Genomic DNA, 24,047 nt, shown 5'->3' on the forward strand with positions numbered 1-24,047 from the left:
CTGGCTTGTGATTCCTCTTTAAAGATAAGTGCTTCTGCATATGAAACAAAGCAACTGTTTGTAACTGCAAGAACCAAGTAAGCTCCTGAAAACAAGATAATGCTTGCTAAATGATGTATTTCATAATTTGCATTATACTTGTAGCAACATGAAAACTAAGTAATCTTTTAAGGTACTTAAATTTCATATATAATTGACTTGCAGGCTATCAGTTTTGTATTAGTTCAGAGGTTTCTCAAGGCACCCCAACGGTCCTGGATTTAAATGTATCCATGCTTGGCCACAGGTGACTTAATCAACCTTAGTCAATTTTATTTAACCATCTGTGCTGAGCCATGGATATACCTAAAACCTGGACTGTTGGGGTGCCTTGAGGACAGCGTTTGGGAACCTCTGTATTAGTAGTTGAGATGAGCAAATTGATCCCAGCAAACAAGACAGTAGAAATGTGCATTTTGGAAATAAGTATTTGTTTCATTCCCAGGTTGACCTCTGGAATAATTAGTGCATGATAGCATATTCCAAATAAGAGTAAGGAGCTTAATGATGGAAATGTTGCAATTATTGATTGAACATGGATGATTACAGGGCTATAACTAGGGGTGTGTGAGCGCCGCTGTTGCACTGAGCATCCTTTCCAGACATGCACACTGCAACCTGTACAGCATCGCGAGGATGCTCCAGGCAGTGCCGTTCTTCCTGGCAGCTGGCAGCACTGCCCTCTCAGCATGACATAATGATGTCATTCTTTCAGAGGGTGTGGCTGGCACAGTAGCCGTAAAGTCCTGTTACAGCACTGCATGGAATTAAAGGACAACATATTTGATCGAAAACCAAAAAGCCTCTTGTGACATTTATGGTTCATCTCTAAAGACCACAACTTATCTGGTACAGCTCATCTAGATATGTGCAATGGTGCAAATGTTTATAGTTCCACTTATATTCACATTACTTGAGCATGTTAAAGGTTACTCTGCATAATGGGCCTAATTCAGATGTGGTTAGAGTTGCTATCACTGCATGGTGATACAGCAGGAGGCATCTATTACATGCAGATGCCTCCTGCTGCAGTAGTGATCCGACTTGCATCTTAGGAGTATCGGATCACTCAGTCACAGTCAGGCGGCTTACAGCACCCATGGTGCTGCACAAGCTGCCCGTCGCAAAGGCCAGGAAATCTCTGACCAGTGGCGCAGGTACTGCACATGTACAAAGTACCAATAATCGTTGCTTTGCATCAAAGGATGCAACTCCAACCACATCTGAATTAGGCCTGTCAAAAGTGGCCCGCAATTTTTCGTCCCACCGATAGCATCTCCTGCACACCCCTGTCATTTCTCAAAAAATTCTGCACCACCAAATTAATTGTTAGTGCAAAATATGGGACATGCTGGAATTTGGACAGATGTAATACCCACACAATAGTGGTGGCACAGGAGAGCATACCCATAAACCACACACATATGGGAAAGCCTGTAAATATTATTTGGTTAATAATAACCCTTTTTTTTGGAGTTATTATAATAATATGCAGCACAGGCAAGCGTACCACTATACCACACATGCAGGGCAAACCCTTTAAAAATTATTTGGGTAATAATAAACATTTTATTTGGAGTTATAATAATATGCAGCACAGGTGAGCGTACCACTACACTACACAGGGCAAACCCTGTAAAAATAATTTGGATAATAATAACCCTTTTATTTGGAGCCATTATTATAATATGCAGCACAGGTGAGTATACCCCTACACCACAAACGGCAAAGCCTGTAAAAATTATTTGGATAATAATAACCCTTTTATTTGGAGTTATTATAATAATATGCAGCACATGCGAGCGTACCCCTAAACCACACACACCAGGCAAACCCTGAAAAAAATATTTGGATAATAATATAAGTATATAACCCTTTTATTTGGAGTAAATAATATACAGCACGAGACACCACCACTGGAATGATGCAGCACAAGACAGCACCACTAGACTGGACTTATATGGCAGTACCACTGGACTTATACGGCAGTACCTCTGGATTTATATGGTAATACCCCTGGACTTATACGGCTGCACCACTGGACTTATGCAGCAGTACCACTGGACTTATACGGCAGTACCCCTGGACTTATAACGGCAGCACAAGGTTGTGATTTTTGTCAGACAGCTGGTCACAAGATAATAGAATGCTTATTATCAGCAATTTCCAATTCAATGATGCTCGCTGTAGTATCTAACATACTTTATAAGATGAATGTGAATCTCACCCCATGATCATACTTGTATCTCAAATAAAGACCAAAGCAATAAAATATACAATTTAATATGTTGAATAAACTTACTGTATATCTGGTGAGTTCTAATGTCATGAGATTACTTTTGTGTTCATAGGGAAAATTGTATTTAAGAAGGAATATTACACACCCTACTATAAATTATTAAAAATAATAGATATCCATTGTTTTTTTTGTTACCTACAGCCCTGTACCCTTATATTGCCAAATAAACCCTAAATAACTATTAACATCAATATACTTTACAGTAGGGAGTACATTATCCCATATATCTTTGCTGTAATTAGGTGCAGCAAAATTACTTACACTCTGACCAGAGGGCAGTCAAACCTGCCTTTTGCTTAATACCACTCCAAAGGAGATCTAAACTTTATTTACTTTATTTACTTTATTCAGTTAGGTGTTAAAATCCCCCTCCCCCAGTGGTGACACTGGATGCTGTTATTAGCCCCTTCAGAAAAGGGTGCATGGCCTCAAGGCAAGGGCAATAGTCTCTTGGAAGTCCCCATTTACATTATTATTATTATTATTACAGGTTGAGTATCCCATATCCAAATATCCGAAATACGGAATATTCCGAAATACGGACTTTTTTGAGCGAGAGTGAGATAGTGAAATTTTTGTTTTCTGATGGCTCAGTGTACACAAACTTTGTTTAATACACACAGTTATTAAAAATATTGTATTAAATGACCTTCAGACTGTGTATATAAGGTGTATATGAAACATAAATGAATTGTGTGAATGTAGACACACTTTGTTTAATGCACAAAGTTATAAAAAATATTGGCTAAAATTACCTTCAGGCTGTGTGTATAAGGTGCATATAAAACATAAATGCATTCTGTGCTTAGATTTAGGTCCCATTGCCATGATATCTCATTATGGTATGCAATTATTCCAAAATACGGAAAAATCCGATATCCAAAATACCTCTGGTCCCAAGCATTTTGGATAAGGGATACTCAACCTGTATTATTATTAACCTACAGGTATATTTTTGGATTGTGGGAGGAAACTGGAGTACCCAGAGGAAACCCACGCACGTACGGGGAGAATATACAAAACTACACACATTGTGGGTCATTCCTAGTTGATCGCAGCCAGCAACTTTCCCCGCCTATGGGGGAGTGTATTTTAGCTTAGCAGGGCTGCGATCGCTTGTGCAGCCCTGCTAAGCAAAAAAAGCTTTCATCAACCTAGGAGTAAGGCTGGAGCTACTTACCCTGTGCGACAGATCCAGCAATGTTCCTCCAGGCTTTGACGTCAGACATCTGCCCTCCGTTTGCCTGGACACACTTGCGTTCAGACGACCACTCCCCGAAAACAGCATCCAACGGTGACTATCCGCTCCTGAACGCCTCTCCGCTGTCAATCTTTATGTGATCGGCACTGCATCTTCTGTTTTCACTGTGCACGTCGTTGTCCGGTGACGGACATCTCCGGGCAATGACATTCGTGCGCAATGTGCAGTTCCGACCTGTTCGTACCGCAGCGAACAACAGCTGCGTTCGAACGGGTTGGAATGACCCCCCTTGTCAGGTTGTTTTGAGAATTGAACACATGACCTCAGTGCTGTGAGGCAGTAATGCTAACCATTACACCATCTGTACTGCCCAATCTGGAGGTGTGGCTTCACAGGAAGGGGGCATGGCCTCATGGAATGATCCCATATTTAGTATCCAGAGTCTTACCTCCGGCGGGGTCTCCCGGTGTTGCCGTCCTGGTGGTTGGCGTGGCCGCGATGGCAGGGAGCTGTGTGCGGCAGGTACTCCAGGACGCGTGTGTGGCTTCCGGAGGCCGGGGGCCAGAGTCTCGTGAGCCGGGCAATGCGGTGGGGAGTTGCTGCAGCAGTGCCCTCTGGCGGTGACACAATCCAGAGCTGGGCTAGCTATGTGCTGGGGGCAGCCATTTTGGAGACCTGAGATCTGCCAATGGAGTTCCCACTCTGTGTCCAGCCAATCCTGGGTAGTCTTCCCTTATAAAAGGGGGCTGGCTCAGAGGGAGAGTGCCAGTGCTTCAGGTTACTTTCTTGTGAAAGGTGCTCTAGCTCTGTGCTCCCAGGTTGCTCCTGGTGCCCTGGTCCTGGTTGCCATCATCTGTGCAATACCTATCACTGCTGCAGTCCTGTTGCTTAAGCTCATCACCACTCATGGAAGCACTCATGGGGACCCAGGTTGCAGAGCAGCTTCGGGTGCTTAACAGTGGTTCCCGCGGATGTCTTCCAAGCCCAAGTCACAGTCTTCATTTCTTTGAAGTCAGAGTTCTTCAGCCTCGTCTTTCAATCATGAACCACAGTCATTCAGGTCTTCAAAACCAGTGTCTTCAGCCTCATCTTCCAGTCACAAACCACAGTCTTTCAGTTCTTCAAAACCAGCGATCTTCAGACTCATCTTCCAATCACAAACCACAGTTTTCAGTTCTTCAGAACCAGAGTTCTTCAGCCTCATTCTTCAAGTCATTAACCATAGACTTCAGTTCTTTATTCAGTGTCTTTCAATCCCTCAAGTATCAGTGTACAGTTTGTTACTCATTAAAACTACAGTTATCCTCCTACAGAGTCCTCCTCCTTTCCTTATGCCCTCCTGCCAACTTTAACATTAGGCCTCCACCCCATAAGGAAGGATTACATTCAGCCACCTTGTCTACTTCAATCACAGGCAGCTGTCCCTTCAGCCAAAGCTCGGTTGTCAGAACCCCAACTTACGCCGAGCGTGACGAGCATTCCTGGAGAAGCTGACGTGCCCCTGGAGACTTTTTTAGTGACATGAGTCAGGCACTGCATGATAATGTCACAATGCAGGACGCAGGTACCAGTCACTGAGGAGGAGCGGCATTTTGGTGTCACTCCCTGGAAGTGTGCGGTCCACACTCCCATAGTGATGCCTTTAAAAAAAAAACACTGTAAGGATTCTAAAAGCAGTCAATACTCTAATCATTGAGTTGCATGGTTCACAAAACTCTGAACATAGTCACTGAATTCTGTATGTTCATATAAAACCAAAACAAGTGTTGTAAACGTCCTTTGCTCACTGCCCTCTGCTATATGCATACCCGAGTAACATAACAACTCACTTTAAACTAGAATTTAGATTGGAGTCTTGATACTCTGTTGAGCCTTGATACTTTGTGCATCATTCTGGTTGAGGTATATGGCAGTTGCTGTTGGCTGAGACATGTGTAGGACGGTATCCGGACTCCAGATCGACAACAAAAAGGTCGACACACCTTAGGTCGACGCCGATTGGTCAACACACCTTAGGTCGACATGAACAAAAGGTCAACAGGAACAAGGTCGACATGGAAAAAGGAAAACATGAGTTTTTCACAATTTTTTTTCTTTTTTGGAACCTTTTCATACTTAACGATCCACGTGGACTACAATTGAAACGGTAATCTGTGCCGAGCGAAGCAGAGCGGAGCGAAGGCACCATGCCCGAAGCATGGCGAGCGAAGCGAGCCATGTAAGGGGACGCGGTGCCCTAATTGGGGTTCCCGGTCACTCTATGAAGAAAATGACACCAAAAACTCATGTCGACCTTTTTCCATGTCGACCTTGTTCCTGTCGACCTTTTGTCCATGCCGACCTACGGTGTGTCGACCAATTGGCGTCGACCTAAGGTGTGTTGACCTTTTTGTTGTCGACCTGGAGTCTCAGACCCGTGTAGGACATGCATAGTTGAAAAAGCAGATGCAGAGGAGCGGAGCTGTGTGCATTGAGTAGTAGATCACCCTGGAGATCTACATGAGTGTGAAAGAAGATTTGGGTGAGTGATAGCACTGAGGTGAAGCCAGAGTGCAGGGTTACAGAGTACTTGCTGCTTTATGTAGTAATGAGTGGGCCACCAAGTCCTAGCATTTGGGAGAGAGACAGTGTTCAGTGCAGCTTTGCAGTGTTTTCACTGTGAAGGATCTATGGAGGCTGGCAAATTAATAAGTAATTCTGTACCACATCTTGCTATTCATATGTGTAAAGTGGACTGAGCTTTGCTAAGTACTGGAAAGAAATATAAAATGCTAAGTGCAGAATATATTTATGCCCTCAGGGCTGAGATATAATTGACAAAGTGTTGAAGATTCTGTTTCGGTGTGTGCAGAACAAACTGCAATATATGATAATTTTTGCCTTTTTGTGAATTACAAATACATACATGTAATGCAATAGGACAGTGGGTTTACTGTGCATCGTTCACCGATGCATGCATCAGTGACGGGACACAAAGAGGGATCCAGAGGATCCATCTCCAGAAACAATCCCTGTTACAGTAGACTGTAACCTACAATGGGCTGACACTATCTTCCGATGTCATTAGCTATTAGTGCTAAACTCCTCAAAAACCTATTGACTGCATTACAGAAAATGGAGGGGGCATGAGAGATATCGGAGATAACTGCTGAGATCTCTTCATGGTACATCTAAGGTGTTCTTAATATATACTTATACTCCCACAAATGGCTGTTTTGTATACTGTGTTATAGTAGTTCAGGAACTGCATTCTCTACCATGTCATAATTGAAGAGGTGCTGCAGCAAATAATGTTAATAAGTATATTTTAAATGACAATAGATTCACAGTTTGCTGGTTATTCACCGTAGAGAATTATTGATAGGAATTTAGTGCATGTTAATATTATTTCATTTGTGCAGAATTGTATGTCATTTGCATGGTAATAATTATTTTTATTCATTTCTATAGTCATAGTAAATTTCATGTCATTTGTATGCTGATAATTTACATACTCTATATTGCATTTTACTACTTGAACTAAAAGTCCTAATTTGCTAATAATACATTTCTCTGATTATTCAGCCTAATCAAAGTTGTCATGTTAATTCAGTGGTTCCCAAACTTTTCTGAATCACGGCGCTTTAGAGTATCAGAATTCTTTTCACGGCACCCCTAGGCCAAAAGTTTCTTATTGGGAAATTTAGAAAAAAATATTAAATTAAGTAAATTGTGTTTATACGTCATCCTTAGGTTCAGTTATGTGGTGAGGGACAATATTTGATTCTGTTTGTCCACATATTTTATGATTGCCAGCCACTAGCATTGGTTTTGACTATAACTTGGCCAAGGCACCTCTGCAAGTACCCTGACGCACCCCAGGGTACCATGGCACGTAGTTTGAGAACATCTGTGTTGTAATTTTACTGTGTACGGGCCTGGCCTCTCTGCTACAGCCTGGTAAGAAAGATCCTATGCATTAGTTGCCAGAAGACAGGAAGATCCACCGGAGCTGACGTCTCTACTGAAAGGTGCCATGTATTCCTGACTGATCTGTGCCCACATTTCTACACCAGTGTACTATATATACACATATATTATTATTACTGGTCTAAGTAACAGGTTATTGGGCCACATTAAAAAAAATTATATAAAATTTACTTCTACATTCTAAAAATTGATTAATAGAGAAATAGAGTAGAACTCTAATACCAAGAAAAGCAGCTAGCTTAGAAATGGGTAATCAAAACAAAGAAACAGTTCCTGAAAATGCAAACTTACTGATCTTTTGTATGACATACAAGCAAATCAGTGTGATTCTGGATGACCAGGACAATATTATATTATGGATAAATATTACAGCTTGTTTTTAGCTGATTAAGAGTTCATCTAAAGCCATTTATGGTAATAGTTGATGTAGTTAATGAAGAATAAAACTACTATGGTATTTCCTTTTTTAATAATCAGTTACACTGAGTTCTTTATGATACTGATTAGTTACTATATATTTCCATAATAATTATATTTATTGGATCACATTAACAAAGCAAAAACACACAGTAATATAATGGAGTCAATATACTAAACTGTGAGAATCCATATTTTCACTACAAAAATCCTTCTCTCTCAATATTTTCTATAGACTTTCAGGCTGCAATATCCCTGCAGGTTACTAAACTGCAATCAATGGTGTTCCTGCAACTGGGAACAATCCACACATTACAGTAAGGTTAGCAATTATGTCTCTTTTTTGACAGTAGACAAAAACATTGTATCATCTGTGAAGGGGTTTTGTTATTTTTATTTGTGACATGTTTATTAAATACTGTATTTTATGTCTCATACATTTACAGTGCCTTGAAAGTGTATTAAACCCCAAACATATTTTGTTATATTATGTTGCTGCAGATATTAACTATTTAGTATTGTGTTCAACCAAATTACCATTTCAAAATATGTTTACCAATTATTAAAAATGAACAAGCAGAATTATCTATAGTAAGAAAATAAATCATACCGCAGTACCTATAGATGTAAGGTCTTTTGGAAATTATTGCAAATCCTTCAATAATTGTAAACCTTTAATATGTTAAAAAGCATGTGATTTTGATATTTAAAATTTTTACAAATATTCTGTAAAAATGTTATGTACTCCATTTTCACAATAATATTACAAATTGCAGCATCTATCTATATCTATCTATCTATCTATCTATCTATCTATCTATCTATCTATATATATTAGGAAAAAAGTGGATGCGAGGGCGCAGAGATGACTTTAAAAAGCTACACAAACTGCACGTGATGAGTGGTATAATATTATAAAAGTTAAAAATATTAAAAGAATGCTTAAGTGTTTATAAATTGACACTCCTCCATATAGTAATGAGTGGCGGCAACCTTAATCAGTGTGATATGTGCTTAGAAACACATATAGAATGTGAATTTAGGAAGTGAAGAAAAGGGCGCATTCTAGTGTCTCAAGTATATAGTGTGAAAACCAATATTGATGAATGGACACTACTTATCTGATACAGTCTTTCATCGGTCATATGACCATTATGGGTATGACATAGAAGAAATAAAACAAATATAACATAGCGCGTACAGTTTTTATACCATTGTTGCTCAAAGAACTAGTTGTATACATTGAATTAAAAAACCTTTTAAGGGCAAATGTGTCCCTAAATTTGTGTAATCCACAGCCAGGGATTTAAAGATTTTTCACAATTTTAATACAACAAATAAATACAAATGGTAGAAATGCAAGCATACAAGATAAAAGAGAAATTTTAGCTTATCTGTCCACATAAAAGATCGGATACATCCTGTCTCCAATATTTCTTGAAATAGTGATAAAAATACAAACATACAAGATTAATAAATTTAAGAAGCTTATCTGTCCATATAGAGGTTCAGGTACAGCAGTCCCAATGCGTTTCGTCAGTGATTTGACTTCATCGTGGGGATCCCCATGATGAAGTCAAATCACTGACGAAATGCGATGGGTATGAATTGTATACTGGAAGATGTTTATATCTGGGGACCTGCAACAGACAACCCCTCACCAGATAGTCACCAAACAAGAGGCCCAAGGCCAATTAGTAAAATATTAGTTTAATATCACAAATTTGAACAAATAGATGTTACAAATAGTTCATTACATAATATTTGCATATAAAATTGTATAAAATAAATGTGCCAGTAAGTTATATCCAGTATGTTCAATATATGATGTTACTCCCAGATACTCCCTCACCTTTTTCAAGGTGTGAGCTCAAAGGGAGTATCTTCACAAACTGGGTTGATAGCTTTTGACTGACAGACCCAACGTGTTTCATCTAAACAACTTCATCAGGGGTAGCTATATAAAAATCAGACCTATTTGATACTAGTAGGTTTATATGCAAAAGATCACAACCTTAGAAATGAATACATTCATCTCTTATGTGGCTCCTAATAAGAGCTTTAATTGTAGCTGTTCTTGAAAATGCAGACAATCATATCCCAGTGTTTTATAAAAACCACCTGAATAAATTACTTAAATCTTGTAACCAAAACTGTTCTTGTTCAGGTTCTGGCACAAAGATATATGAGTCAAGATAGTATGGCTGATTTAACAATCGCAAGGGTATGTGCACTGAAACTTCCTCAATAAAGTCCACAAATGGATCCTAGTGGGTTCATCAGCAACCATATGTGTGGAAGTAGCAGAATATATATATATATATATATATATATATATATATATGTTGTGTATCCCATATCCAAATTTTCCGTAGTATAGAATATTCCGAAATACGGAATTCTTTGAGTGAGAGTGAAATAGTGAAACCTTTGTTTTCTGATGGCGCAATGTACACAAACTTTGTTTAATACACAAAGTTATTCAAAATATTGTATTAAATGACCTTCAAGCTGTGTGTATAAGTTGTATATGAAACATAAATGAATTGTGTGAATGTACACACACTTTGTTTAATGCACAAGATTATTAAAAAATATTGGCTAAAATTACCTTCAGGCTGTGTGTATAAGGTGTATATGAAACATAAATGCATTCTGTGCTTAGACTTAGGTCTCATCACCATGATATCTCATTATGGAATGCAATTATTCCAAAATACGGAAAAATCCAATATCCAAAATACTTCTGGTCCCAAGCATTTTGGATAAGGGATACTCAACCTGTATATTATATATATATATATATATATATATATATATATATATAAATTAAAAACTACAGTATAGAAAGCACAAATAAAAAATAAAAGTAAATAAAATAGTCAAATGTTTATTTTGTATAGAAATACGATCTACATTAAGCAGTGTGTAATATGAACCAGTTTTAGAATATCCTTTAGGATATAAACTGTTTAAGGAAGCGTTAATTAGGCTAGTTAATAATGAATAGAAAGACATATTTAAGAACGTTAATGGAGCAGTTAATTGCATTCTTTGCTGAATAAGAATTGAACATGTTTAATAGAGTTGTTGTACTTCTCTTACAGCTGCCTTTAGCACATTTATGTTAGAACTTCACCAGAGATTATGGATTGATGTAATGAACAGTACATACACTCCAATGGTAATCAAACTATTGAGTGTCCAATGTCTATTATCAACAAACAGAAGCAACGCATATTAATAAAATGGCAATTTCATTCTCTTTTACATGTTGCTAAGGACGTTACATTAAAACCTCAATATCCTAAAAAATAAGGCAATGTTATTAGTATGTCTACATTATCAAGTCATATTATTATGAGCAGCTCCTACATTAGACGTTGGCATGAAGTATATCATGTGTTGTGTGATGGCTTGGTGGGTAAGGTGCACAATAGGCCATCTGCACACATATCGCTCATTGCTGTCATGGGTAAAAGAGGCGATTTATCCAAGTTGCAAATAGGGATGATAATCGTCTTTTGGGCCAAGGATGGCAGTACTTCTGAAACAGTGCAGTTTGTGAACTGTTCATGTGCTGCTGTAGGGAAAGTGTATCATGACTGGACAAATGTCACCATTGCAAATAACCGACATGGAAACCGTGGAGCACCACGTGCCATTGATGTGAGAGGTGAACGTCGGCTACTAAGGTGCATCAGGGGTGACCGACACGCTACAGTGGAGCAACTCTCCATCAAAGTGAACCTGGGGGCTACCAGATATGTGTCTAAAATGTCAGTTCAGCACATCTACCTGCTGTCCTTGCTGCACACGGCAGTTGCTCTAGATATAAGCTGGTGGTCATAATAATGTGACTTAACTGTGTAAGAAAACAAATGCAGAAATCAAGTAAAGAAAAGGAAATATGAAAATAATTTTATTTATTGATGGGTGGGATTTTTTTGGTGATGGGATAAGATGATAATTATATGAAGAGTTGTTTAACATTACTTTCAGTATGGTAATAATATAAACTGATTAGAACACAGATTTTTTATAACAATAAACAATAAAGCTACAGTTAATAATAAGAATGAGCATAACCCATAAAACATTATTAAACAAGGAACAAATACCTAGTAATATTTCTTTTTAGAGAGCTAACATCAAATGATATAGAACAGCTTTGGACTTACAGGTAGTACCCAAACTCCTCTATGCAGCAAAATACTGTACTTTAACACCGTTATGAACAACAAGAAATAAAAGCCTGCACTACATTGTTATTTGCACAAAGGCATCTAAAATATGCATGCATTAATCAGGTTCTATTGCAGAGAAAAATGCTGTGTACTTTCCTGATCAGCTGGAAAATCCCCATTCCACCTAAATATGCTGTGTCAACTCCTGTTTCTCATTTAAATAACATTATTGCTCAATACAAAATCCATATTTTACATGTGCTTGGATAAAAGGATGTATTTCTGCACTGTGTGGTTGATTCAGACCTGGACGCAGCCTTGCGTTTGCACGCAGTAGTCACATGCAGCGGCTGCATCCAGATGGCCTGCGCATGCACAGCAGCTATCTCAGAAAGGATGCAATCACATAGTGATAGACAGTGGTGGCTGTCGAGGGGGCATTGACACAGCATTTTTGTGGGGGGTGGGGGGGGAATGCAGGTGTGTCTAGAGCATTTTTGGAGGCGGCTGCATGATGTCACACACAGCCCCTGTGAAACAAAAGATGGTGCCGGACAGTCTACCTGCACAGCCAAGAGTTGTCATCTACTCAATGCATTTGCAATTAAATTATGAATGCATCGCACTGCAACGCTGCATTTTCAGGCAGGGGAGGGGGGCGAATGCAGGTCTGTCTAGAGCATCTTTGGCGGCAGCTGCATGATGCCACATAAAGCCCCTGTGAAATAAAAGATGGTGCAGGACAGCCTACCGCCAAGAGTTGTCATCTATTCAATGCATTTGCAATTAAATTGCGAATGCATCACGGTGTGTCGCAACATACATGCTGGGCAGCCTTACCCTGTGCTGGGCAGCCCCCGGCATTTAAGTATATGGATGCAGATTTGCTGTAGAAGCAAGATCTGTGTCCATCTCTGAATTGCCCGCCATGCCCGTATTCCCCCACTCAACACAAAGTCCAAGGAAGATCTTAATCTGCCCACCTCCTCCACTGAGAAGGTGCTCATTTTTTAACCTCTACAGATGCGGCCCTCTTGGCCACAAATATGATAACCTGCAAAAATAGACAAGTAAAAAAAAACAAAAGTGAGCGCATCATTGTCTGGTGTTTGTGAGAGAATTGTGGATATACAGTCAATAAAGTAAAATGCAGAAATGTAAAATTCGTTTAAAAGATTTAAACTTTGAAAAAAAAATCTATTTAACATGACAACAAGCAAGTGTATGATATAAACTCATCATCATTTCTAAGTAAAAAAACCAAACATTTAATACAGCAGGAGTGTTTAAGAGCCAAGAGTCCATGTGCTGCAGGCAGAAGAAAACAAATACTCTGGCACAGTGTCAGAGACTTTACTAGCTTCTGTGCAGAGCCAACTTTCCAAATATATCAGTGGAAAGAAGGATACATCAGATGAGTATAGGGTGGGGTGGCAGTGCATGGGTGGCCATAGTGGTAAATTGATCAGTCTTGGGTGCAAGGTGTGTGGCATTGGGGGGAAGGCGGGTGCACTATACATTCTGCACATATGAGAGATATGCCACTCATTCCAGAATTTGTCATTCTAAAATGAATCTAATCACAGTAGAGGTTGAGATCCTTAGTAATATGCACTGTATAAAAATTAATATGCAGTGTTTCAAGAAATTGTAAGGCATATATACAAAAACAATGGCATTGTAGATACAAGTGTGCATTCTCAGAACGATGATGACATTGGTCTATATGCTCAGGAACAAGAATCATTCATAGCTTTATCAAGGTGGTGTGGCTCCATACTGTAGGTCATAAGGTTGCTATTTGTAGGTTCCTTTTAATCAGGGACACATATGAATTGATAGGTTTCACCTGATTTTAATCAGCCACGGGACCTGTGTAATTCATATGTGTCCCTCATTAAATGCCTCTTTTAGCAAATCTACCACAGGAACAACATGCATGGTCTAGAGAACAGAACAGAACTTTCTTTTCATACAAATTTAATATATGCATTAAAATAATTTAAGATTGACTTACGGGAAAGGAGTCTTTAGCCACATGTATAGTTCTTCATTAGATTTTGACAGTCCTCGGAAAGATCTATACCAAGCACAAAATCCTGAAAGGAGTTAAAACATATATTGAAATCTGGCCTTATCCCTAAATAAATTTCCTGGTCTTAGCCAGAATATGGTTTGCTCAAGGGGTCAAGTAGTTTTCTATATAATATAATATAATATAATCAGAGTCCTGTGGCAACCAGTAATTTGCCCATTTCTTCTGTGCAAGATAATGGAATAATGGGTGTCAAGTAAAGACAGGCATAAAATTTAGCATAAAACATGGGGGGGTTATTCAGATTTGATTGCGCATCTGTGAATTTGCAGAGGTCTGTGATCAGATAGCCGCTGCCCAGATAGAGTGAAACCCACCCTGTGCAAGTCTGCATACGACTTGCGAAAATCTCAATGATCGCCGGTCAGCTGCAAATCCGTTTGCAACCCCACCATTGAATGATTTTTCGAGTCTGTGCTGTCTGTGCGTAGCCCAGGACCTACTCCTACAGTGCAATACAGAGCCGGCCCTAACCAATATGATGCCCTAGGCAAGATTTTGGCTGGTGCCCCCTAGCACCACCGCTGGTTCTGCCTCTGACCTTGCACCTCTTTCCCAGCACCATCACCCCTCACCCATAGCAGTCCTTGTACCCCCTATATTTTAAATAGGAACAGTTCGCACATTTGACGCACAGCCCAAAAAGGGGCATTTTCTTGTTGGGAAGGGACATGGCCACACAATAGTAACCCCAATTCCAATTACACCACACAGTACTGCAACTTTATTCACATTTTATCTTGCGATAGTGTCCATAATTCATATTACATCCCACAGTAGTATCATTTTACCTTATAAACGTTACTCCTCACAGTAGAGCCCCTTATTCACATTACATCACACTGAATTGCTCCTTATTCACATTACACCATACCTTATTGCTCTTTATTCACATTAGACGACACAGTAGTGCCCTTTCTATTTGCAACGCCACATAGTAGAGCACCTTATACACATAATGCCACACATTAGTAATGCATTTATACACAATTCCACACAGTAATGCCCCTTACACATATGAGACACATTAATGTCCTTATAAACATAATGCGCCTTACACATTATGACAACCTTTATTAATGCCCTTTTACACATAATGTCCCTTACACATATGCCGCACATTATTAATGCCCTTATACACATAATGACACACATAGTGCCCCCTACACATTTGCTGCACATTATTAGTGCCCCTATACACATAATGACACACATACAGTAGTACCCTGTTACACATATGCCGCACATTATTAATGCCCTTATACACAATGACACATATAGTGGCCCTTTACACATATGCATATGTTGCACATTATTAATGCATTTTTACATGACACACATAATGCTCCTTACACATATTCTGAACACTACTGCACAACCAACCCACTCACATGCACACAGCACTCACACTTCCACTAACACTGTGACCTCTGCCTCTGCTTGGATACAGATGTGTCCTCACAAATATTGCATCAATGCTAACGTCGGGCACCTTTTTTTTTAATGAAAATGCATCTTATTTGCATTGCTATGTGGCTAGGATACACAAACAGCTTCTGCTGATTAAACTGATATGCAGCATGCCAATATACTGTGTGAGACTGTGGCTGTATCTGCATATGAAATGCTACATACAGAATATAGGCATGTCGCATATCATTTTAATCAGCAGAAGCTGATGATGCCCCTAGGCATATCAAATGCCCTAGGCAATTGCCTAGTTTGCCTATGCCTATGGCCAGCTCTGGTGCAATAGAATCAGTCTGATCAGGGCCAGAGCTGACGTCACACACCATCCTTGAAAATGTTTGTCAACGCCTGTGTTTTTACTGACACTTCCAAAAAACGGTCAGTTACCACCTTCAAAAGCCGGCTTCCTGTCAATCCACTTGCATATGGCTAGTGATCAAAAAACTTGCTGGATTTTTTCACCGTTTGGCTTCTCGCACACTACGATCCGTATGCATGCGCAGTCAATCGATAATTGTCCAGCTTGCAAATTCACACAACAGCGATTAGGTCTGAATAACCCCCATAACTCATTGCATTTTAATGGATAATCAGAAAGTATTTCTATTTATTACACCAAAAAATAGTAATTGTTAAATGTGTAGTAAAAAAAGCAAATATATTTTTTTTTATACAAGATTATCTTTTTTTAATTTAAATTATATTTTATGACATTTTTGCTTGAAAATGTTATTGTAGTGCAGTGACATGTCTATGTTACTATAGTGCACTGATGGGTAACCTGAAATAGTTCAATGGTCATCCTCCAATCTCCCAAACCCTAACAGATTACTATTAATTTCAGCAATGATAAACAACCCCAAATTGATCTTGGCACCTCCACATCCCTACTATACATGGCCCTCACTTTTCAACATTCTACCACATGTCGCTTATTCCAACATTCTACCACATGTCGCTGATTCCAAAATGTCACCACATGCCCCCAAAACCCTTCTTGCCACAAATATGGACATGTCCCTTATATGGACATGTCATAAATTATTCACACATGCTCTCAGATCCCTAGAAGCCTTCATATCCTACAGTATGTACTAAAAAAAATCCCCTACATTTCATTATGACCTCCCCACGTCTCCCACATACCACTTAGACCTCCCCATACACCTGTCACATGCTACTCTGACCACCTCATATGCTACTCAGATTTCCTTACATGTCACTTTGATCTCCATACATGTCAATTACACCTCTACACATGTCTCTTGTAAGCCGCTCATACTTCCTCACATCTATTCACACTACTTCTCATATTCTCATCCGCTTCTTAATTTACAGCCTATAAATACCTTCACAGCCGGAGCATGTAGATGGAGGAAGAATAAAGAACACATAGTGTAAAATAGTAAAAAACAAAGAAGCGCTGTCATTGAAAGTATTATACAATTTATTAAAAATATATATATATGATAATCACAAAAATAAAACCTGGTATCCTGTAATTTGATAACACAGCATATATAGTATAGCAAGCATCAATACTTATTAGTAGCAGCAAATGATGGACATATTAACAAAATCCCCTAAAACGATATAACCACCTGTGCTTCAGATGGTAATATAGCACTTGTAATTTAAAAAAGGGCTCCTTGCTGGGAGCTCCACATGTGGGTTAATTAGACGTATAGGCTCATAAGATGATTTTATGGATTTAAAAGTCCATCCGTGGTGTAAATATAAACAGTTCACCTTTGTTTTGTCCACTTTATAATATCTGCTCCCAATACTTATTCCGTATTTTAGAAAAGGCTTTTTACGGGTGATTTTAATTAGCACAATTCCGTGCACAGCACAATGACATTTAAGCATGGAACGCTATTTTGACAGTCTCGTATTGTGCTTACCCCAGCCTCTGCTGATTGCAATTATTCGGTATTTCCTTTGAAAATGTTGGGCGCCGGCTGCCCACGCCACTTGACTGCGGCACCGAAGGGATGAAATAAAGCAGAATGTATTGGTGAACTGAACGCTCGGAACCGCTCACTTGCAGTGATATAGCGGGAGCCGTCAGAGACGTGCCTGTAGCTGGAGCCGTTCGAAGACGTGCTTGTAGTCTCTGGTGGTGGAGAGAAGCAGGATACCAGACAGGATACTGGGAGGAATGCTTTAGTGTAAAATGCACTGTATTACCTACATACCCGACCCCCCCCACCCCACCCCACCCACACAAACACACACACACACACACATACATATATCTCTTTTGTATGTGCACCATGCCCCCCTTGTGTGGTGCAGAGTAGTTTACATGTCACAAATGCTACTTTCCAGGCTCATTCTCAATTGGATTACGCAAAACTTTATCAGATGCTTTGGATTAGAAAATGTATCTGTTGTAATTAATGGAGATATTGATTGAAGTCCTCTTGTAACACCATTGCAGTCCAGCTATTTTCTTTTTTTCTTTTGTTTTTGGAAAGCCACAAATGGGCATAATATATACAATGCACATATATCTTGGGTGCTGTGTTCAAAATCCCAACAGTCTGGACAGTCAGAAGATCCTGATGGATCCAAGAGGTAAGTGCTAGGGTTACGCACTAGGTGGAGTTTTAGGGTTAGGCTATGGGAGTGGGTGAGTTTAGGGTTAGGATGTGGGAGGGGACTTTTAGGGTTATGCTGCAGGAGGGGTGGGTTGGGATTGGGGGTATGGTGAAAATACTTACTAAGAACAGTCGGTATTCTGGCCATCGGAATTCCACTGTCAGTCTTCTTACAGGTGACTGATGCAGTTACATACAGTTGTTGCACTACTTCACCAATGCCACCCCTAACCTGCATGTTCACTTTACATCCACCCATGGTAAATATTTTTTCCTCTGGTCCCATACTATTCCCCATCTCCCACCACATATACATAAAATGTCATGCTCGGCGTAAGTTGGGGCTCCGACAACTGGTTTTTGGCTGAAGGGACAGCTACCTGTGAGGAGAGTTAACGAGGTGGCTGAATGTAATTCCTACTCATGGGGTGGAAGCCAAACTAAGTATTAACGTTGGCCGGAGGGCATAAAGAAAAGGAGGACTTCGTAGGAAGATCACTGTAGTTTTAATGAATAATCAGGCTGTACACGAATATTGGAGCAATTGAAGAAACTGGAAGAATTAGAGTCTATGGTTAAATGAGAGTGAAGCTGAAGAACTCCGGTAAAGAAGAACTGAAGACTGTGTTTTATGATTAAAAGATGAGACTAAAGAACTTGGACTTTGAAGAAATGAAGACTGTGGTTTGTAATTGAAAGATGAGGCTGAAGAACTTGGACTTTGAAGAAATGAGTACTGTGGTTTGTGATTGAAAGATGAGGCTGAAGAACTTGGACTTTGAAGAAATGAAGACTGTGGTTTGTGCTTGAAAGATGAGGCTGAAGAACTTGTGAGTTTGAAGAAATGAAGACTGTGGTTTGTGCTTGAAATATGAGGCTGAAGAACTTGGATTTTGAAGAAATGAAGACTGTGGTTTGTGATTGAAAGACAAGGCTGAAGAACATGGACTTTGAAGAAATGAAGACGTCTGTGGGAACTGCCATTAGCACCTGGAGCTCCTCTATGACCTGGGACCCCGTGAGCGCTTCCACGAGTGGCAACGGACTTAGACAGCAGGACTGCAGCAGAGTTTAGGTAACCGATGGATGAGAGCAACCAGGACCAGGAAACCAGAAGTAACCTGGGAGCACAGTGCTGAAGAACCTTTCACAAGGAGGTAACATGAAGCACTGGCACTCTCCCTCTGAGCCAGCCCCCTTTTGTAAAGGGAGAACACATAGGATTGGCTGGACACAGATTGGGAACTTCATTGGTAATACTCTGGTCTCCAACATGGCTGCCCCCAGCACAGGAGACATACTTAGCTGTTAGCACACAGCTTTAGCCAGCGTCTAGCTCTGACACACTATACTGTGTCACCACTAGAGGACCTTACCGCAGTGACCCCCGCCGCAGCACCTGGCTCTCCAGACCCTCTGCCCCCGGGCCCTTGGCAGCCGCACATCCGTCGAGAAGGACCCACCGTCAACAGCTCCCTGCCACCACAGCCGCGCCAACCAGCGGGATGGTAACCCGTGGGAGCACCCACCGGAGGTAAGGCTCCAGAACCTGACAGAAAAGACCTAATCGTCAGTTGTGATACTCAGACAGCAGTGTCTATTTATTTATTATCTATTTATTAACAGTTTCTTATATAGAGCAGAGCCTGCAATTTGTTGGCAGTGACATGTCTTTTACATAAAGTAATGGCAGCAAATCAGATATTCTGTCAATCTTCCTCTCCTTGTGGCTCGATCATGGCCAAATTAAGGGTTACATGGGCCTGGGCTGAAAATGATCAAGAGCTCCAGCAATCCAACTCAGCAGTGAGCAGTGATAGGCACAGGAAGGAGCTGGGGCATGCATCAGAGTAAATGGTCTGACCCATTTGTTTCTGATCTAGGTTATGCTTAACCACTTGTCTGGCATGGTCGCATCAGATGCGACCACACCAGGCAGTGTTAAATCTGACCTGGTCGCACAGGATGAGACCAGTTAGATAAACAGTGTTAGCAGCAGCAGGGAAGAGAAACTTCCCTCTGCTGCTGCTGTCAGAGGGACCGGAAGGTCCCTCTGCCTCCCTGCACCCTCGCCCCAGTGTTGCCGTGCTGCCGATCATTGCTGATCGGTCAGCATGGCAGGACCTCCCACCCAGCGGCTGCAGACAATGGCAGCCGCTGGGAAATGGTTAAAACAACCCCAGCTCCCAAGCCACCTCCAGACCCCCCCTGTGTACCTGGCAGATGTCTTGGGGGTAAAAAGTAATTTTTTGATGGTCGCAATGTTACCGATGTTCCAATGTTACTGATCTTCATGACTGATGTACTGATGTTTGAGAAAAAAATGTAAAAAAAATTCAAACTTTTTTTTCCTTTTTTTTTTTTAACTAAAATAATTTTTAATAAGGTTAAATTCATGTTCTTCACCTATATCACTCATAAAAAACCCGACAATTTTGGAGCGCTTTTGGAGGAAAAAATCATCAGTTAAGTTGTTAAAAGCTGCTGGTTGGCTGTGTATGCAGAGGACTGCCTTAAGGGAGTGTCTCTGAGTGATATGCAGGACAGACCCAGGTTCAGTTTAAATGGGGCGATCCAGGAATAACTTGGGTCGGAGTTATGTAAAAGGAGTCTAAACTAGGTCTCACCTGGCTTCTTCCAGTGTTTAAAATCCCTAGTCGGACCCAGGATTTTGGTGTAAAAGGATTAGTATTCAGTTTCTCCTGCAGGAAATATGTAATATCAAACATATGAAAAAAGCTGCCCACAGTTTATCTATATGTTTTATTTGTTCTAAGTAAGATATATGTACACTGTATAATGCCTGGTTATTGGGCATTTAAACATGTGCAGCTTTTAAAGAGAACCAGTTTATATATTAGCTTGAAATTTTTACTTTATGCAAGCTGATTATTTTTACGATTACTCTGGTTACCAACTGCCAAATTTTATTATTGAATTAGTACGAAGAAATACTTTCACGTATATTTCCTAAAATAAAAATAAAGGACAGGGCTGAAAATTGCCAGCATCCAATAACTCACTGCAGAGCTGTTTTCATTATACTGTATTTTTATTTGTGGCACATGACCAAAACATTATGCATATTTACAACATGTAAATTATATGTACTGTATTATACATTTTTAAACAAGTAAAATTTTACCACAGCTCCTTCATCGTGTACTAAATCCCAATGTGGGCCCTCTGACTAAAAAAGTTTGTGTGTCTCTTGTAAATAAATAGTGCTACTCAAGGCTTCTCTGAGATAAACGTACTGTACCTGCCACATTAGACCTACTCTGTCCTATCACCTTCTGACTGAGGCACAGCTAGATAGTCAGGTTTGGTTAGAGGGGTCTGCTCCATTTCTTTAAACAAAATATTTTTAAAATTGTATAACCAGTATATATCATTATTAATTTTTTGTGTAGTATTATAATTATTATTATTACAATGGTTGGGATGCAGTTAAGTTCCCAAAGGACGGGATCCCGGCACTCAATATACAGACTCTGGGATCCGGAAGGACAGTACAAGCCCAGCATCTAGATACCAACGTCACTCGGGATACCGGCGTCAAAATACCGACAGCCGGAATCTCGAATGTCCTTCCAGAGGAATGTGTTGGCGTCCTGCTGCGGGGAGGGGGGGAGGTTAGGTTTAGGCATGTGAAGGAGGGTTAGGGTGCAGGGACAGGAAGGCTAGGGTTAGGTACCGGGGAGGGAGGGTTAGGTTTAAGCACTTACAAGGGGAGGTTATGGTTAGGTACCAAGCGGAGTGGGTTAGGTTTAGGCAGCAGGGAAGGGAGGGTTAGGTTTAGGCATGACTGGGGAGGGTTAGGTTTAGGCACCCACAAGGGAGGGTTAGGGTAGGGGCAGGGGAGGATTAGGGTACTTTCCAGGGGGCTGTCGGGATTCTGATGGTCAGGATGCTGCTGTTGAGATTCTGACCATCGGCTTCCCATCCATCGGGAAATGATACTGAACCCCGATGGAAACATACTGTTTGCAGTTCAGACTACCTACATCACAGGATACTGTATATCATCTCCAACACACTGTACTTTATCCAAACTTCTTTTTTACTTAGTTAATACCAAACAACATTCTAGTCCGTGCTAATTAGGCCATATATTTATAGAATACCAACTTCACACATGACTCCAAATTATGTATATTGGGGGTAATTCCAAGTTGATCGCAGCAGGAATTTTGTTAGCAGTTGGGCAAAACCATGTGCACTGCAGATGAGGCAGATATAACATGTGCAGATAGAGTTAAATTTGGGTGGGTTATTTTGTTTCTGTGCAGGGTAAATACTGGCTGCTTTATTTTTACACTGCAAATTAGATTGCAGATTGAACACACCCCACCCAAATCTAACTCTCTCTGCACATGTTAAATCTGCCTCCCCTGCAGTGCACATGGGTGGTCATTCCGAGTTGTTCGCTCGTTGCCGATTTTCGCTATATTGCGATTAGTCGCTTAATGTGCATGCGCAAGGTTCGCAGAGCGCATGCGCTTAGTTATTTTACACAAAAGTTAGGTATTTTACTCACGGCATAACGAGGAATTTTCATCGTTCTAGTGATCGTACTGTGATTGACAGGAAGTGGGTGTTTCTGAGCGGAAACTGGACATTTTCTGGGAGTGTGTGAAAAAACGCTGGCGTTTCTGGGGAAAACGCGGGAGTGTCTGAAGAAACGGGGGAGTGTCTGGGCGAACGCTGGGTGTGTTTGTGACGTCAAACCAGGAACGAAACTGACTGAACTGATCGTAATGTCTGAGTAAGTCTGGAGCTACTCAGAAACTGCTAAGAAATTTCTATTCGCAATTGTGCTAATCTTTCGTTCGCAATTCTGCTAAGCTAAGATACACTCCCAGAGGGCGGCGGCTTAGCATGTGCAATGCTGCTAAAAGCAGCTAGCGAACGAACAACTCGGAATGAGGGCCATGGTTTTGCCCAACTGCTAACAAAATTCCTGCTGCGATCAACTTGGAATTATCCCCATTGACTGATTCATGGATGAACATATTGTTTTAAAAGTTTGAAATAAGATGATAACTTTTAATCTGATTTAAGCAGATAATGTAAACGAAAATTCCTAGTTTCTTTTCAGTATACTGTATACATTCTGCCCATCTGCGTAGCCTGCACAAACACCAAACCCCTCACCTTTTAACTCCGTTTTAGAATCCTACCCTCCAGGACAGCAATGATTATACAAATAAAATATAGTGTTCTGACATTTAAACTTCAAATTTCAGATTCATCTATCATTCAGAAGGGCTCAGAGGCACTCTTCCAAATAATGTTTCATTTACAAATAGCTTACTCAGCAACAAACTACAGCAGCATAACAGACTTTAGTGATTTGATAGAATATATAAACAATTGGACATGTTTCTGCATTCTAAATCTTGTAGCTGTCAAGAGAGAAGAGAAGTGGGTTATTAAATAACAAAAAAAAAAACAAATAATTAAAGTAAATGTACCATCTTATTAATATTGGTTTAATTGCACATTAAATTGGGATGTGGTAAATTTAGAGGTGATTAAAAGTCTCTACAGCAGAGTCTATGGAATGAATTCAGCTCTGCTTGGAAATGTTGGTATTTGTGTCCCAAAAATCATAATCATTGCCTCATTTTAGTTAGAAAAATTTCATTTAATTCTGTTTCATTATATAACAACTTTTAATACTATCAAACATCACAAACCATGTCTGATTGCCCTTTGTGGGGGTATTGCTGCCCCATTGAAAGTTAAGTTTGTTGTTCAAAAT

General features: G+C 40.1%; 1 protein-coding gene across 1 annotated transcript in view; it reads left to right on the top strand.

Annotated features, from left to right (window-relative positions):
- The first annotated feature begins 4,457 nt into the window (after positions 1–4,457).
- Positions 4,458–24,047, top strand: part of LOC134934612 (uncharacterized) — a 46,727-nt gene continuing 27,137 nt past the window's right edge. The window contains exons 1-3 of the mRNA XM_063930009.1: positions 4,458–4,809; positions 11,033–11,109; positions 20,164–20,254. Coding sequence (XP_063786079.1) covers positions 4,458–4,809; positions 11,033–11,109; positions 20,164–20,254 — 520 coding nt within the window. The remainder of the gene's footprint in view (positions 4,810–11,032; positions 11,110–20,163; positions 20,255–24,047) is intronic.

This window comes from Pseudophryne corroboree, chromosome 6 (assembly GCF_028390025.1).
Source record: "Pseudophryne corroboree isolate aPseCor3 chromosome 6, aPseCor3.hap2, whole genome shotgun sequence".
Taxonomy (NCBI): Eukaryota; Metazoa; Chordata; class Amphibia; order Anura; family Myobatrachidae; genus Pseudophryne; species Pseudophryne corroboree.